This window comes from Ptychodera flava, chromosome 7, assembly GCF_041260155.1.
Source record: "Ptychodera flava strain L36383 chromosome 7, AS_Pfla_20210202, whole genome shotgun sequence".
NCBI lineage: Eukaryota > Metazoa > Hemichordata > Enteropneusta > Ptychoderidae > Ptychodera > Ptychodera flava.
Genome location: NC_091934.1, coordinates 41,618,040 through 41,637,888, shown reverse-complemented (window position 1 = coordinate 41,637,888; position 19,849 = coordinate 41,618,040). Strand labels below are relative to the sequence as shown.

General features: G+C 35.9%; 1 protein-coding gene across 1 annotated transcript in view; it reads left to right on the top strand.

Annotated features, from left to right (window-relative positions):
• Positions 1-19,632, top strand: part of LOC139137587 (uncharacterized) — a 47,989-nt gene extending 28,357 nt beyond the window's left edge. The window contains exons 2-6 of the mRNA XM_070705768.1: positions 5,031-5,748; positions 9,708-9,856; positions 15,196-15,399; positions 16,513-16,719; positions 19,457-19,632. Of these exons, the coding sequence (XP_070561869.1) occupies positions 15,234-15,399; positions 16,513-16,719; positions 19,457-19,527 (444 nt within the window). The 5' untranslated portion in view covers positions 5,031-5,748; positions 9,708-9,856; positions 15,196-15,233 and the 3' untranslated portion in view covers positions 19,528-19,632. The remainder of the gene's footprint in view (positions 1-5,030; positions 5,749-9,707; positions 9,857-15,195; positions 15,400-16,512; positions 16,720-19,456) is intronic.
• The last annotated feature ends 217 nt before the right edge of the window (positions 19,633-19,849 follow it).

The following is a 19,849-nucleotide window of genomic DNA, read 5'->3' as shown; positions in this document are numbered from 1 at the left end:
CCTGTAAAACAACATCCATACAGACTGAATCCAACAAAAGCGAAATATCTCCAGGAAGAAGTCAAATACCTGCTGGACAATGACTTTATTGAACCCAGTAAAAGTAACTGGAGTTCGCCGTGCATACTTGTTCCCAAATCAGACACAGTTATCGTATGTGCACGGACTTTAGGAAGGTCAACACTTTAACAAAGACAGACACTTTCCCAATCCCGAGGATTGATGACTGCATCGACCGAGTGGGAAAAGCCAAGTATGTGACAAAATTTGACCTACTGAAGGGATTTTGGCAAGTCCCTCTGACGGATCGTGCTCGTGAAATATCCGCCTTTGTTACACCAGACGGATTGTTCCAGTACAAGGTGATGCCATTCGGAATGAAGAACTCTCCGGCAACGTTCCAACGGATGATCAACGACGTCATATCCGGGCTAGACGGGTGTGCAGCTTACGTTGACGACGTCGTCCTGTATAGTGACACCTGGGAGGAACACATCAAGCTCATGCGGAAGTTCTTTGAGAGACTGAGCAAAGCAATGTTGACTGTCAACCTTGCCAAATCTGAGTTTGGTTGGGCAAGGGTAACTTACCTCGGACATACTGTAGGACAGGGTGAGGTAAAACCTGTTGATGCCAAAATCAGTGCCATTTCAAGTTTTCCCATACCAAACTGCAAACGACAACTGATGCGCTTTCTCGGTATGGCTGGTTACTACAGAAAATTCTGTCCAAATTTCTCCACAATTACTGAGCCTTTGACTAACTTACTTAAAAAGAAAGTAAAGTTTGTTTGGTCAGAGCAATGCCAACACAGCATTTGATACACTTAAAGCCATACTGCAAAGTGCTCCAGTGTTGTCTGCACCAGATTTCACTTTGCCATTCAAATTAGCTGTGGATGCTAGTGATACGGCTGCTGGTGCTGTTTTATTGCAAGAGGATAGTCATGGTATAGATCATCCTGTTTGCTATTTTTCACGCAAATTTAACAAATCCCAGAGAAACTACTCTACAATTGAAAAAGAGTGTTTATCTTTGATATTAGCTTTACAGCATTTTGAAGTTTATGTTACTTCTTCAAATCAGCCAATAGTGGTTTATATTGATCACAACCCTCTTGTTTTTCTGCAGAAATTTAAAGGCAAAAATCAGAGATTGCTAAGATGGAGTTTAATGTTACAGGAGTTTAATCTTGACATTAGACATATCAAAGGCAGAGACAATTTAATTGCAGACTGTCTCTCTCGTATTTAGAGTTTATTGTTGTTCACTTTCAAGAAATTTTACTTTAGAGTAAAACAAAATTTGAGTACTTAAATCCTTTTCAAGATTACATTTGTAAAAGAAAGATTTTTCTTTGAAAAATTTTCTTTTTTTGAAGAGGGGGTGTGTTATGTAGGTCATTTCCCCACACTCATCATGACCTGAGTTCAATTAGTCTAGAACATTCTCAAGGTCACTGCCCTTGATGACCTCACAACCTTGATTCAATTAGTCATGTTTGGAATGTTCTGGAAAGTTGATTAGTTGTGTAAGGGAGATAATTTTAGAACAGTAATTAGCATGTCAATAAAAGTTCTAGATTGTTCTTATATGCCTTTATAAAAGGGACGCGCTCAGCTTCCAGTCAGACTTTTGGGATCGTGTCTCTTGTGTGTTACTAAACTCCAGCAGTAGTCATTCTCAAGACTTTCAAGACCTTCACTGCCAACGCTGGATTTATACTGTGGACTTTGTGCAACTTCAAGCCTGCAAGCCGAAGGACTGTTCATTCATCCGACTGACTGTTACAACTCTGAGACTGGAGCTTTGCCGTCCCAGCTGAGATAAGTAGTCTGTACACTTTTAAAGCTTGTACTCTATCCCTAACTTAGCAATTAGTTTTATTTTCGTAATAAATTTTGTTTAAACGGAAACTGCTGAGTTCACCCTTTTGTTCGTTTTCTCTGCACGTAACAAATTGGGGGCTCGTCCGGGAGACGAATATTTTGAGCCGTTTGACAACATTTTGACAGCCTTTTCAAAACTACTGTATACTGTGAACTCAGCGAAATTAATCATGGCGGAATTTAAACCAGACGAATTTATGGATGACCTTGATCAGGACACATTTAATTCCCTCAGAAAAGACAACCTCATAAACACTGGCCAATTTCCTTAAAGTAGAAGTCAAAAGATCTATGCGCAAGAGGGAAATACAGTACCGTATTGCCAAAACATCTAGTTGATTTAGGCCAATTTGAGGAATCCACCCTGAAAGATTATGAGCCCGAGTCTACCTCTGAACTCAGAAAATTAGAATTAGAAATGCAGACAAATTTGGAGATCAAGAAACTAGAATTACAAATGAGAGAGAAAGAATTACAAATGGAAAAAGAGAGACAGGCAGATTTGGAGCTTAAGAAATTGGAATTAGAAAAGGAAAAATTACAAATGGAAGAAAGGGAAAGGCAGGAAAAATTACAAATGGAAGAAAGACAGAGAAAAAGAATTGCGATTAGAAAAACAGCGATTACAGGTAGAAATAAAACGTTTAGAGCTTGGACAGTCAGGAAAATTCTTCCTTTCAGACAAGTTTGACATCACTAAGCATTTCAGGTTAGTTCCCCCTTTCCAAGAAAAGGATGTTGATAAATATTTCCTTCATTTTGAGAAAATTGCTCAGAGCCTGAATTGGCCTAAGGAGTCCTGGTCTATGCTTTTGCAGAGTGCTTTGGTGGGTAAAGCCAGAGAAATTTACATTCAGTTGTCAGTAGAGCAGGCTTCAAATTATGATTCTGTGAAGGAATTAATTCTCAAGGGCTATGATTGGTGCCTGAAGCTTACCGTCAGAAATTTAGGGATTGTGAGAAGGTGAAGGATCAAACTTATGTTGAATTTGCTCGAACAAAAGAACAACTGTTTGATCGTTGGTGTTCTTCTGAAAAGTCAGTCAGATTATGACTGCTGAGTTCACCCTTTTGTTCGTTTTCTCTGCACGTAACAATTATAATATATAAATTATAAATATATATATATATATTATATTATATATATATATATATATATATATATATATATATATATATATATATAATAACACATATATATATATATACATATATATATATATATATATATATATATATATATATATATATATATATATATATATATATATATATATATATATATTATATATATATATATATATATATATATATATATATAAAACACGATTGGAAATATTTTGGGATAATAGGATATTGTAGTAATATTGGTTTATTCAGTAAATTTAAGCTCATCTACTTTTCAGTTTTTGCAATTCACATGTTTTTAAGGGTAATCTGTAATATTGTAACTTATAGCTATAGGGTACCCGACACTTTTGATAAATTTGCACAATAAATAGATTTCTACCATTTCAAAATGACAGATCCTATTGTTTTCTTTGAAATTGTCATTATTGTTTTGTCCATTCCCCAAGTTTTGGTAATTTGAGAAAATAGAGGGTCATGTCCAAGGTGGCCCTGAAAAATAGAGGGTCATGTCCAAGGTGGCCTTGAAAAATAGAGGGTCATGTTCAAGGTGGCCTTGAAAAATAGAGGGTCATGTCCAAGGTGGCCCTGAAAAATAGAGGGTCATGTCCAAGGTGGCCTTGAAAAATAGAGGGTCATGTTCAAGGTGGCCTTGAAAAATAGAGGGTCATGTCCAAGGTGGCCCTGAAAAATAGAGGGTCATGTCCAAGGTGGCCTTGAAAAATAGAGGGTCATGTTCAAGGTGGCCTTGAAAGTATAAGGTAGTGTTGTCATGTACAATTTTTAGACATTTTCAACTTTTCAATTTCAAAATACCTTTTTAATACAAATATTTCACCAGCTACTTGAACTTCTTGTATTAATAAAAAAATACAATTTTAACCATTTTACTTTGCCTCATTGAGGTACTAACTTCAAAAGTATGAAATACCTTAGTTTCCTGAACATCTACCACACAATGAAAATGACAGTTTAGCAAAATAGGAGAGTTTACAATGTACTATCAGCAGTCAAACAAAGTAGTGGTTATAACTGTTCGAAAAATCGCAATTTGACAACCGTGATATATCAAAAACAAGTAAAGGATCAAAATTTGTAAGATTCAAAACATTCTGCAGAATTATATGATAAGTACAGTTTGCAAAATTTTTGTTTATTTCACTGTATTTACATTTGCAAAAAAAGCAAATTTGACTAGATTTAGTAAAAAGCAGTTAACTTAACTTTGTTGCCAAGTAGATTGAACAAAATTAAGAAATTTACTTTACTCTGCAGCAACAAATTATGGTCCGGTGCCTTATTTTTCAATAATTTTTGACAAACTTTTCAAAATCCTATAAACCCAAAATATTTCCAATCGTGTTTTATATATATATATATATATATATATATATATATATATATATATATAATATAATATATATATATATATATATATATATATATATATATATATATATATATATATATATATATATATATATATATACTGTAGGTGTTGACATGGATGAATATGCATTAATTGTTTCCTTTTGCTACCCTTAATGTTTAGGTACATGTACAAGGGGCAACTCATTGAGCCATTTGTCAAGTAATTTTTTGCAATGTTTTAAACTCTTTTGAAGTTCATGGGATTGCCGTTCCTGATTTTTATGCAAAGTTACCTGAGAATACCTGCATTAGAAATGTAATTATGATATATTTATTAGTGAGGACAGGGGCCTTTGGCTGGCTGTTTTAGGAATATTTCTTATGTTAGAGGTTGTCCCAGGTGATTGTACAAATAAAGTATGCAAAAAAGTAAACAGACTAATTAACTTTACATATGTGCATTCTTATTGTAACATCACCAGACCTTATCAAGCACTGTAACAACAAAGTATAAATGAGACATCACAGATGCTCATTGAGTTGCATCATGTAACTGGGCCTAATTTACAGGAAACAATAATATGCTTTAATTTACAGTTGTATATATGTAACCTATGTTTTATATTTTATTTTTTATTACAGGTTAATATCACCATGCCAAAAGTAAAAAAACAACGTCTTGATTTTAGCCGTGTCGAATCAACCTTAGATGGGACTAAAAGACGTATTGATGAGCTAAAAGATATGCCATTGTTGGCAGAAATTAAGCATCTGGATCCAAATGTGCTGGCAACATTTTTGACAGCAAAGTTGTCGTTTCCAGGTGTTTGTGGACTGGCAGCTGCCATGAATCATATCCCGGAAAATTTTCCAAAACTTTTTTAAAACGAGATGTTTTCATAAATAATATAGTGAATGCCACACTTGAAAAGTACAGCCCTGGTGTAAGGATTGAGTTGGCTGCAATCAAACAATATTGTGATTTATTAGAGCAGTGCCCTTTCGTGGAAAATACAACAATTGCCCTAGATGACATATTAGCGGATTTGTCTTTGAAAGAAAGCTTAGGATATTCCAAATTTTTATCACCTCCCACATCTGATTGCCTCAGTTGTTGGAGTGGGTTATCTGCTGTTCATCAACCCACCCGTGTCACTTATTTCACTGTGAAAGCAGCATTGCCTGGCTCAAAAGTGACCTTAAAGTGCAGCAGATGTAAGCTGTCTTACAGTACCCATATGTATGGCAACCGAGATGACGGGTTTCAGATGTACCCAAAATCAGTAATACACGATTATGTTGAAATAACTGAAGAGTGCTTTGCGGACCATGTCTTGCATGAATGGATGTGCAGTTTGGCGTGAGTATATTATTACTATTATTATTATTATTATTATTATTATTATTGCAAATTTCTTTACAGAACACACAAAGAAGATGCAAATTTACAAAATACTTGATGCACATGTCAGGGGTGAGAACGCACTGCACGAACAGTTCTGTGGTGGAGAAAATATATGTAGATACTTACTAGTTTTCAGTACTTATTATTTTTTGTTGCGTCATTTAAAGCTATGGTGTCACTAAAGTATCCATATGAAATGTAAGTTGTAAGCTGTTTGTGACAGTCTTCACTTTACCTCATTGCTGTTTGTTATATACGGTAATTGTACTTTTTGAGAAGAAAAACAAATAAGACCAACGCAATCTTTTTAGGCAGTCTGAACTTTATCAGAAAAGCATTTCTAGCTATACTCATGACAGTTACTCCCTCATAGATTGTGTCAAAGTTTCCAAGCATAATACGTGCTTTAAAATTGACAAGAGGTTCAAGCAAACAGCCACTTGTTTACATGTGTATTAAACATGGAGTCTTAATTAGTCAACCACATCAAAACTTTTACCCTATTACAGGCTAAACCTTGCTAACACAACTTTTCCTAACACATTTATGCATTTAAAGCCTCAGTGATGCCATCTTTTGATGATATATTTCACCTTTTTTATTTGGAATGTCAACCATGACTTCTTGTTTTTATCCCCAAAGAATGTTGATATGCACAGTGAGTGTTCAGCTTGTCAACTCAGCCCATATGGGTGTAAACTGCATTGTTATTGTTGAAAAGTGACTTCCGGTCTGGATTAAGATTCAAATGTAAACAATAAAAATGCATTTTGCACATTTTAATGGTAAGTTGACAAGGTACATGTAAATAGTGGGTGTTTCAACATTCTGTGGGGAATAGAAAAAGAAGTTGCAATTAATATATAAAATAAAAATAATGAAAAAAAATCATCGAAAGTTAGCATTACTTACTAGGGCTTTAAGCAAGCTTTGTGTCAGTGGGTCCTTTCTCACAATTTCACTCAACAAGGACCTGTAATTCGTTAAGCAAATGTAAAAGGACACTTTCTGTTCCTTTTACGTTTCTTTAAGATGCCATTATTTGGTCAAAGACGCAGCAGATAAGGACAGTATATTTTTAGTCTCCACGGACAACGTCCGGGGGGACTTATAGGTTTGGTCATGTCCGTGCGTCCGTGTGTCCGTGCGTCCGTCCGTTCACGCAGATATCTCAGACATGCCCAGGTCAATTCTTTCAAACTTTACACAAGGATAGTACCCTACCCCATACAGATGCACGTCGATTTGTTTCACAATGCAATCAAATTTGGCCGTGTTAGAGGACTTTTAAGTTTTCACCTCCATAGACTCCCATGTATAAGGCAGTCTCCATAGACTCCCATGTATAAGGCAGTCCATAGACTCCCATGTATAAGGCCAAGGAAAATAAAAATTTAGTTTCTCATCATATTCATATTGCAAAAAGGATGCAGTGACACAGTTTTTAGTCCCCACGGATGAAGTCCAGGGGGCTTATGGGCTTGGGTCATGTCCATCCGTGAGTCCATCCGTTCACGCAGATATCACAGATATTTTGACAAAATGTCACGTGACCTTGGTGACCTTTGACCTCAAATATACATATTTGTCCATAACTCAGTAACCACAAGTGCTACTACCTTCATGTATGGTATGATGGGACACTTTATGACGCCACATATTGCACCTCATTAATTATGTGCATATCTAATTTTGAGCGAGCAATAGAGCTAGAGGTCTGATTTTTGGTATATAGGGATAACTTAGCACTACAATTTTTTTTGACAAAATGTCATGTGACCTTGGTGACCTTTGACCTGAAATATAGATATTTGTCCATAACTCAGTAACCACAAGTGGTACACCCTTCATATATGGTATGATGGACAGCTTATGACGCACATATTGTACCTCATTAATTATGCACATATCTAATTTTGAGCGAGCCAATAGAGCTAGAGGTCTGATTTTTGGTATATAGGGATAACTTAGCAATACAATTTTTTTGACAAAATGTCATGTGACCTCGGTGACCTTTGACCTCAAATATACATATTTGTCCATAACTCAGTAACCACAAGTGCTACTACCTTCATGTATGGTATGATGGGACACTTTATGACGCCACATATTGTACCTCATTAATTATGCACATATCTAATTTTGAGCAACCCAATAGAGCTAGAGGTCTGATTTTGGTATATAGGATAACTTAGCAATACAATTTTTTTGACAAAATGTCACATGACCTCGGTGACCTTTGACCGAAATATACATATTTGTCCATAACTCAGTAACCACAAGTGGTACACCCTTCATATATGGTATGATGGGAGACCTTATGATGCTTCATACTGTACCTCATTAATTATGCGTATATCTAATTCTGAGCAAACCCATAGAGCTTGATGTCTGATTTTTGGTATATAGGGATAACTATAGGATAGAAATTTTTGACCAAATGTCATGTGACCTCGATGACCTTTGACCTGAAATATACGTTTATGTCGATAAATACGTAACCACAAGTGCTATGTCCTTTATATTTAGTAGGGTGGGAGACCTTATGACAACACACGCTTTACTCATTATTATGCACACATCTAATTCTGGCCAAGGGAATAGAGCTAGAGGTCTGATTTTTGGCATATAGGGATTAATTAGCAATACAATTTTTTTTCATAATGTCACGTGACCTTATGACCTTTGACCTTGATTATACATATATATGCATAACTCAGTAACCACAAGTTCTATACCCTCCAATTCTGATAGGATATTAGACCTTAAGATGTCACATCTTGTACCTCATTATTATGCGCATATGTATTTCTTGGCTGGCCAATACAGCTAGAGGTCTGATCTTTTTTCCCGATTTAGAACCATAACTTAGACATGCCTCATGTGTTTCAAATTGGGAACAACGACATAGACCTATGTGCCAAGATCTCAACATATACACTCCAGTTGTACTTCTTAATGACCACATTTCCCTGCCCCATCAAAACTAATACTCCTATTACAAGTGGGGACTATGTCATTGTCAATTACTTGTTTTGGGGTATGACAATTTCACGGACAGATGAATGTCTATCATATTTTGGAAAACAATCCTCTATAGTCTTTCTCATTACAGTAATTGTGAATTCTGAAATGCAAAGATGCTGTATCCAAATATATGTAAACAGATGCACAGTGAGGTACATGAGGCTACCCACAATTCTCCATGATCTGTACACACTGAGATCACTCAGTGAACTGAAGCAAATTTCTTCTATACACAGAATAACTGACTCCATATTTCAAAATTCTGACATTTCAGGATCATCAAGATTTTAAATTTCCACTTTGAATAATGAGAAGATCAACCCTTTTTCTGGGGATGGCAATTTTGTAATGGTGTCAGAATTTATTTTTGACAGTCATATACAATATTTATAAGGAAACTAAGGGAATAAGTTGCATCTGTGTTGGTGAAAGAAATAAAGGGTATTGATTTTTTTGAGTGTTCATGACAAAGGAAATTTGCATTTCTGAGAGGTGGTGGAGGAGACCATCTCAGTTGTTGTATAACTTTACTCTGACAAGTGTTCAATTTTCAACACGTTCAAACACCAATGTCTTCTTAAATTTACTATTGTATTCTAAATATAATCTAAAAATTTTGGAGCATATTTTGACAAATAATGTTGAAATGAAATTTTAAGTTTCAAATTGTTCAGAAATTGATAATATTGACTAAGCCTTTATCAAAGAATATATGAGTGAACGAATCAAGGGAATTGTGTGTAGCCTCACTGGCTGTAAGATGTGTACATTTATGCACTTGACAGAATCGTCCCATCATTAGTTTCACTGGCCAGTCTGGTCAATATTACTGTTAACAGTAATATTGCTCCCCTGTTTATATGCATTTGATTATTGATTTGTTACAGCAACCATTGCTGGGTGAGTTTTGAGGGGTTTTCTGAAGCGTACAATGAAGTTATGAGGACTTGCGGAGGTAATAGCAGTATGGCTGAGTTAATAAAGTCTGTTCAAAGAGCAACACCATCAACATCATCTGCTCCTGAATGAATTTCAGGTAAAATGTAGTCCATTTGTAACATAATTTTTTCAATGCCAGCCTGTGAAAATATAAAATTCCTCTTACTTGCCACACAGTTGTTCATATGAGAGTATGTGGGAGAAGAATGATGTTATCAGATTTATTCAAATTGTGCAGAAATATGCAAATTTTTATTTCTAAGGCAATCTTAAACTCACATTTAATATATGTAGCTGATATGGAAGATTGGCTCCATCTGTCTGTATGTGTGTATCATATGTTAGTATGTGCAGATGTATGTCCATCCACATCAAAAATTCCCAAACCACAGCATCTACCATCTTAGTATTTGGTGTACAGATGCACCCAGGGGTGGAGATGTGAATTTGTTCAAATGAACATGTCAGTGTCAAAAATATGCAAATGAGGTAAAAAAAAGAGAAAATCCAGCTAATCAATAAAACTCTGTAACCATAAGCAAGATTGTTTTAAAACTTGGTAGGCAGTATATTTATGGTGACTTCTGTTCAATTTCAAATTGTTAACTTTGTGGTGAAATTTTTATAGTTATATTTTTGGGGCAATTTTTCCTGTTTTTTGTCACAAAGTTGTATTCACTGAAAATGCTTATCCCAATGCCTTGAAACTTAATATGCATGATCCTAGGGTTGGTTTCTGTCACATTTGTTCAAATTGTGGTGAAATTTCTTCTGTGTATTTTTGGGGCAATTTTTCCCCTTTTGGGGCAAAAATCATTTTCTCCCAAAAAGTTCTCATTGATTTGCTATGAAAATTCATGCTCTTTATCCTAGGGTTGTCTTCTGTCTCACTTCTGAAAGTTGTTGTGAAATTTTCATGTTTGTATTTTTGGGGTATTTTTTCTCATTTTGATATTCTGATTGCTTTGCAACTTGCTATGCATGTACCTTGAGGCAACCTTACTTGAGTATCTTCAAATTGTGGGTAAATTTTTTCATATTTGTAATTTTGGGACAATTTTTCCCGTTTTTGGTCAAAAAATCATTTTCTCTGAAATCACTTGTCCCATTTCTGTAAACTTGCTACATGTATGCATGTTCCCAGGGGTAAACATAGTTAAGTATGTGTATACTCACTCTGGCCTGCCATGCCACATCAAATCAAATGTTAGCCATGTGTTATTGACGCTATGATTGTCATTTTTGGTCAAAATTTGTTTTCACCTGAAGTGCTTGTCTTACAGCTTTGATAGTTTGTATAAATGTTCATAGGGATGAGTGAAATGTCGATCCGGCTACTGAGCTATCAAAGATTTCCACCTTCTTCATCAAGATATGTCTAAAATATTCATTCTGTACATAACAGCTGCACTAAATTGGCCGCTAGGTCTTTTGTTTAAAAAGTAATTTGCATATATTTGGTTACATGCAAGGACTTCGCAACCGTTGATGAAATGCTATGAACAATACATTTGTAATTTAGTACACTTTCCTAATAATTTGTTTAAGACATTTTGCAATTGGGTCAGCTTATTGGTATTTTTCACATTGAATGAAATTTCACAATTTGGCAGATAAAACCTGAAGGACATAAAATCTTCCTTGGTTTTAAAGGTATGATAAAAAGTACCCTAGCTTTAGGGGATCATTGTACAGAAGCATTTCAGCCAATTACTAACTTGTATTAGGTAATGTGATTTTCAATTCAATCTTCATTTGCTGAATATTGCGTCTTATTAGTCCTTTGGGGCCTTGGCCCAAAGTACTAATGTGATGACGCGGCCTCTGTTGTTGCATACAGTGGGCCGTATGCTGTGGACGCAGGTATCTCAGAAACGCTTCAGTAACTTTTTCTGAAATTTGGTCTGGTGGTCACTTTGGCATGTATCTCAAACGGTCTTTTTTCTTTTTTTGATTGAATCATTTTAAAGTCACTTTTTAGCTTTTTTGTGAAAACCACTATTTTCAATTTTTCCTCCAAAACCACTGATTTGATTATTGTGATATTTGGCATGGGTGTTCCTATAGTTGAAATGCCGTCAAAATTTGGTGATACATGCCTTGTATTATTTTTAAACAATATTTTTATCCATTTTTATTTTATATTTACTTGATTTTGACTCGCTTTCGTTAAAGCTACCGTCTGCGCATGCGCACAACTCTAGGACAAAATCTGAGTTGAAGAATCGAATCGGACGCCATCTTGTTTCTCGGTCTAGGCACATTTTTTACTTTGTGAACGTTTCACTGTGTATTTCAATATGTTCTATAGTTATGAAGTTGACAGTGATGCACTTTTGCGGCTGTCGTGTATTTTTTGGTACGAAAGGCGCCTTTGATCGACTGAAGAATGATGGTACCAGCAGGCATATCAGTTCTACTGAGGAAGTAATCCACTGGCCCGCATAGGTCAGGGACTCACTTAGGGGAGAACCACTTGATTTCGGGGGGGGGGGTATGGAGGATTTTGAGAAAAAAAAAAATGTTGCCAGGTGAAATAAAAGAAAAAAATAAGCCTGTAGTGGCTGAGAAAAAAAATTCTCATAACAGACAGAAATAAAAAAGGAATTGTCATAATGCAGTTGAAATGAGCAAAAGTTTAGAAACTTCATTCTCATGTGTTCTTTGCTAGCATGCTGCATAGGCAGCGCAAATGTTTTTACCACAAGCAATTCTCATGTGTTTTTTTTCCCAGCACTTATGATATAAGCATTCACTACTTTACACCTCAGTGCACTCGATGTTTTCCTCCCTTTTCTGACCCAAGAATCATATTTCAGGATTTCTGTTGCAATATCTCAATGGTACAGGCAATATCTAGATGGACTATTTGACTTCTGTACATTGTGAAAATTTAAAACACAAGACAGGAGTCAATAAACTAGTGTAAAAACCAATATATTATTCTCTCAACATAAATATGTTAGAAAGATTACAAGTTGTCAAAGAAAAATTGAGGAACAACAAATATAATGAAATACAATGTGTGAGCCTTGTTTCTCTGACCACAAAAGATAACATCTCCCCTGAGAACTTAAAAGGAATTGACTGTTATAAAGAAAAGCAGGTATAGTACTGATCACTGTTGATTTGCCAAAAAAGTGTTCTATAATTTAAAGTTGTATATATACTAGACTTTCCATTTTGTTTTCATTCGTGGAATGTAAATGAATATATAAAACCATCCTGTGATATGTGAAACACTGGCTTAAATTTGAAAAATTGCACTGCTACTCCATTTGATAAAAGAAATTAATGCAGGTGTGACAGTTGAAATTAAAAAATGCTGTCTCTCTGACAAAAAAGTTCCCATACCCACTTCCTGCATACCCCCCCGAAATCAAATGGGTCTCCCCTTAATATGCGCATGCGCATATAACAAGTAAGCGTTGTTTTGCAAGGACCAGCTCCTGGCAAGGACTTTGAAAAATCAAACCGACGCCGTCTTGTTTCTCGGTCTTGTGCGAATTTTGACGTTTTGAAGCTTTTAGCGTTTATTTGATGAAATTTTGTAAATATGAAGTTCACAGTGATTGTTTTTTGTTGCTGTCATGTATTTTTTTGGCACGAAACGCTCCTTCGTTACCGGCAAATCCATTCCTTTAATAGCGAGGCAATCCCACCGGCGGCCCGTTAGTAATAGCTGGGTGAGAGCGAGGGAATTCGCTCTGTCCTTCTACCTCCATGTCATAACAAACTAGCGTCGTTTTATGTTGATGTACTGTCCTTTCGACAAAGCGATAACTTTAAGTTTTCTGTTGCTTATTTTGGGTAATTTCGACAGTTGTGCATTGATTTTGACATCATTGTTGAAGACAGTGTGTGCTTTAGACTGTCGACAGTCCTCGTGCCTTCTTTTGACCGGATCCGGAGTCACTTGCGGTAGTAATACAACGTAGGCGATCGAGTGCCGAAGGCGCAAGGTCGAGTGCCGAAGGCACGATCTTGTATAAATACCGAAAGCTACGCTAGGCCAAAGCAGTACAAACGACTGGCGAGAGTCTATGTGTGCTTATGTTGACCGATTTACGCGCACTTCAGAATCACGGCATAATCCGACATGGTAATTTGGCATGATCATCAGATCATACATGATCCGAGATTGCACTTTAGCAAGGTCACGATAACTAATGTTGTTTGTTTCACTGTCGTTTAATACCTATATTTCCACTAAAAGACCATTAGAATTTCCTCCTGGCTACTTTGAAATCGTGCGCTGGCATGCATGTAGTTGTCAACATCACTATGCTTGAATGTAGTAGACTCTTACTATGAATATATCGACTGTCACAGCATATTGCATATGTGTGTGCAAGTCACTCCATATCATATCAAAAAATGTAGTATTGCGACGTTTGAGCTGCCACAAGCCTGAATTTACAGTTTATGAGAAAGTTATCTTACATGTAAAATTCGTTCTACTGTGAACAAAATGCAAGCTATGTTGCATAACTATGGTGAATAACATAATATTTTGTACCTATCACCGTGTCAGAAAATCAGAAGGAAACAACCACTCAGACAAACTCTGGTCAGGATGATACTGTCCAATTTTAATATTTGTCTCTCGGCACACACTAGATACTCATGACTGTAAAACAACATTTCCATATAATTGTATATTCAGTTTGCTTTTCACCATATTCTATGTCCTTCCCTGCACTACATAATTCAAAATTAAATATTGTTTTTGGCCACTACATACTTGAGGGGTAAGCTTATTTAGTCTCATACATTAAAGATGCACTGTTGACCTTCAGAGTCCAAACTTTTTAGATAGGTGTACACTCCAAATACTAAGTACAAGTGTGGTGAGTGTAACAAGCAAATGTTTTTTAGTCAATGGCCCAAATTTATTTTCTATTTGATGGACAATAAATACATGTGTAATCAATGCCAACAATCCAGTTTAAGTAATTTGGTTTAGATTAGCCATTGTCCATTATATTACAATAGTTTGTGGCTAAATTTTCTCCCCTTCTGTATCATATAAGTTCACCGTTTCCTGTTTTAGATATTGTTGATACTATTGAGTTCCATCTCTTATTCTTGATTCACTTTCATATTAACTTTCATTTATGTCCAAACAATTTGACTTTTTGCCAAATTTCACATTTATGGCAAATAATAAACAGTAAGGAGGCACAAAGGACGCCGGTGCCCCGGGCCCCATGTTGCGTCTTATTTTCATTATAATGATTTTAACACATTGCAAACTTAAAGTAATAATAATGGGAGAGAAAACTGTTATTTTTGCAGGTGACTGCAACATAAAATGAGACTCTGGAGCATTTTCATTTCATGTCTGGTTTTGTATTGAAAGATATATTTTTCCATTCCTTTCCCCATCCTCCACTAATATTATGAATGCTATGATTTTTGTCTTGTCTTTTAAAGGCTCACATCTAGAATTGACAAAGAAAAATGTATCAGATATGTTTTTTAATGGAGAACTGAGACATGAAATTGTCAATTCAAAAGAACATGGTGGCTTCAACTTCAATAATGTAAAAGACCGAGAGAAGTGCATGGAAGATATATTATCAAAGCTCGCTTCATCGACATATGAACATACTTGTCACAAAGATTGCGAGACAAGAGGTTAGTATAATATGGTTCTGTCAAGGGGATAGTAAGTATGGATTAGAAGTGGTCATTAAGTATGTTATTTTTTTATCTACTATCCTGACCATGTTACTGCTTATGTGATAACATACATTTTCAACTTAACATCAATTGCAGTTTTAAAATTTCTATTGATAAAATAATGTTAGCGTCAGCCTCAATCTCTGTACAGAGATTGTGCGTGGTGTGGATAATTATAATGTAGCTAGGGGTGTCAACAATAGCCACACTAATTTCTGGCACAGGCGACGGATTTCACCAACTTTTCGGGTAAACCATGTTTACCGTGATATGTACATTTTCTGTCTTTTTTTTATATAATAGTTTGAACAAAAAAAAGTTAGGCAAATGGAAAATACACCACTTTCAATATCAATCTTTGATTCCATGAACACTTGCAAAACATAGACCTTGCTCTAGGTTACATGGATGTGGATCGATGGTTCAAAATGTCTGCACTAACGGCTCTCAGCTTTGCAGATGCGATTGTCAAAGTTATGGAAAGTACATGTATAGGTATCATTTTACTTGTGTATGTGTATTATTTTTACCACTGCACGGAAAGTGCGATCTATACCATGACAGCTCCTATCAAAATGTGTTTACTGAGTCAGTTGGGCACGCGCAGGACTGAAAGTCACATTTTTGACTATTTAAATATGCCTGCAGCAGAGATTGGTGGGAACGCACGTGAGGTGAACAACTCAGAGACCCTTTAACTTTCTTAGAATTATCTATGCCGCACTGCTGTCACACCACCCTTCAATCTCTATGTTGAGATGGCATCAGCCTATGAGAGACAAACATTTTCCATAAGTTAACTTTTGTTGCTTTTTTGCAATGCTACATTTTATAAGATACTTTCCAGCTGTTTTTGTGAAATTGTTATATTTAGAAATATATGTACAACATCCATGTAGTGTCGAGCAACATGTCAAGTAGACTCTAAATATTTTTTTGTGATTGCAATAATTTTCATGTGATACCTATTATGGTGCAGAAAGTTTTCAATATTAATGTCTAACTTTTGGCAAACAGCATAAAGTATTATAATGAATGGAGCATGTCTTATCTTTTATGTGTTTACAGGTTGTGGAAAATTGTATGTTTTGGATGGTTGTTGGAAACTACAATTCCAACACTGCTTGTTCCAGGAAGAGCATGACAAGGCATTAGGCATCACTGTTCCTGATGTGTGCACTGCAACACCAGAATATGGAAAGGCTTTCTGTGTTGAACACTGCCTGATAATGGAAAAGGCTGGCCATCCGATTAGATTAAGAGAATTCCTATCAGGTAAATTTTTAGCTACCATAGCCATATGTAAATATGGCAATGGAAGCTATTCTTATAGGCTAGGAAAATGTCTGTATGTCTGTATGTCTGTATGTCTGTCCGTCAACATCAAAAACTCCAAAACCGCTGTACATTTCATCTTGATATTTGGTGTGTACATGGATGATGGGCTGTAGATGAGATTTTGTTCAAATGAAGTTGTCATTGCCAAAAATATGCAAATTAAGTGAAAAAATGTAAAAGCAGTCAAAATTGAAAAAACTCAATAACCACTGAGCAGATTACATGAAAAATTAGCATGTAAGTACTTTGGGCTGACATGAAATGATTGTGCGCATCTTGGGTCAGTATCTTGGACTTGCTATTTTTCATGAATTTTTTTGTAATTTTCTCCCATTTTGGTCAAAAATCTCCTGCTCTGAAACCACAAGTTCGATTGATTTGAAACTTGGTATGGAAGTGCATAGGAGTGACCTTTCCAAATTTGGGCAAATCGTGGTGAAATTTGCATATTTTTAGTTTACACGTCCATAGACTCCCATGTATAAGGCAGATCTCCATAGACTCCCATGTATAAGGCCACAAAAAATAAAAATTTAGTTTCTCATCATATTCATATTGCAAAAAGGATGCAGTGACACAATTTTTAGTCCCCACAGATGAAGTCCAGTGAGCTTATAGATTGGGTCATGTCCGTCTGTTCGTCCATCCATGAGTCCATCCGTTCACGCAGATATCTCGGATATTTTGACAAAATGTCATGTGACCTTGATGACCTTTGATCTCAAATATACATATTTGTCCATAACTCAGTAACCACAAGTGCTACCACCCTTCATATATGGTATGATGGGACAGCTTATGACGCCACGAATTGTACCTCATTAATTATGCACATATCTAATTTTGAGCGAGCCAATAGAGCTAGAGGTCTGATTTTTGGTATATAGGGATAACTTAGCAAAACAATTTTTTTGACAAAATGTCATGTGACCTTGGTGACCTTTGACCTGAAATATAGATATTTGTCCATAACTCAGTAACCACAAGTGGTACACCCTTCATATATGGTATGATGGGACAGCTTATGACGCCACATATTGCACCTCATTAATTATGCGCATATCTAATTTTGAGCGAGCCAATAGAGCTAGAGGTCTGATTTTTGGTATATAGGGATAACTTAGCAAAACAATTTTTTTGACAAAATGTCACGTGACCTCGGTGACCTTTGACCTCAAATGTACATATTTGTCCATAACTCAGTAACCACAAGTGCTACAGCCTTCATGTATGGTATGATGGGACACCTTATGACGCCACATATTGTACCTCATTACTTATGCGCATATCTAATTTTGAGCGAGCCAATAGAGCTAGAGGTCTGATTTTTGGTATATAGGGATAACTTAGCAATACAATTTTTTTTACAAAATGTCACGTGACCTCGGTGACCTTTGACCTCAAATATACATATTTGTCCATAACTCAGTAACCACAAGTGCTACTCCCTTCATGTATGGTATGATGGGACAGCTTATGACGCCACATATTGTACCTCATTAATTATGCACATATCTAATTTTGAGCGAGCCAATAGAGCTAGAGGTCTGATTTTTGGTATATAGGGATAACTTAGCAAAACAATTTTTTGACAAAATGTCACGTGACCTCGGTGACCTTTGACCTCAAATAAACATATTTGTCCATAACTCGGTAACCACAAGTGCTACACCCTTCATGTTTGGTATGATTGGAACCTTATGACGCCACATACTGTACCTCAATTATTATGTGCATATCTCATTCTGAGCGAGCCAATAGAGCTGGATGTCTGATTTTTGGTATATAGGGATAACTATAGGAGAGAAATTTATGACCAAATGTCATGTGATCTCGATGACCTTTTACCTAAAATGTTGTTTATGTCAATAAATAAGTAACCACAAGTGCTATGTCCTTTGCATTTAGTAGGATGGGAGACCTTATGACAACACACGCTTTACCTCATTAATTATGTACACATCTAATTCTGGGCAAGCGAATAGAGCTAGAGATCTGATTTTTTGGCATATAGGGATTAATTAGCAATATAATTTTTTTTTTCAAAATGTCATGTGACCTCGATGACCTTTGACCTTGATTATACATATATATGCATATTTCAGTAACCACAAGTTCTATACCCTCCAATTTTGATAGGATATTAGACCTTAAGATGTCACATCTTGTACCTCATTTATAATGCGCATATGTATTTCTAGGCTGGCCAATACTGCTAGAGGTCTGATCTTTTTTCCCGATTTAGAACCATAACTTAGACATGCCTCATGTGTGTCAAATTGGGAACAACGACATAGACCTATGTGCCCATAGATCTCAACATATACACTCCAGTGATACTTCTTAATGACCACATTTTCCTGCCCCATCAAGACTAATACTCCTATTACAAGTGGGGACTATGTCATTGTAAATGACTTGTTTAGTTAATGGTTGTATCACAGTATTCGATATATCTAATTCTGTATTTTTTCCATTTTATATTCTGAATAATTACATTAAACATATTTCACTGTCTCCAGTACATTTCATTTAAGTATTTTCACTTCATGCACTTTATCCCTTTCACACATGTTCAAATATCTGACCAGAGAACAAACACTAAATAGTCCAGGATGGAGCTACAGTGTCATTGACGCTATTTTATTCTACCCCACATCTTTATAATTTTTAGCCAAGAAACCCGTTATCACTACCTTGAATGCTGATGAGGCATGGCGTTTTAGCAAGCTCTACAGTATCTAACTTTGTGAAACATTTACACGACAAGCTGTAGTATGTGGAATGTTGCTTGACAGGTAGGGAAAGGTGATAACTTGAAAATTAAAATCATCAACTATAGGAAAAAATTGCGAGACTGGAGTGAGAAAGTGACGCTTGCTCGCAATTGGTGAGAATCACCAGTGAGAATTCAAAAATTTTCACCAGTGAGCAGTGAGAAATGCACTCCTTGGTGAGAAAATAGATTCTCACCAAGCACTGTGAGAATGGTAATTTTTACGATGAGAATCAACCAGACTCACCATTTGTGAGAGTCAGCCAGACTTGTTGTTCACTGGTTTGAATC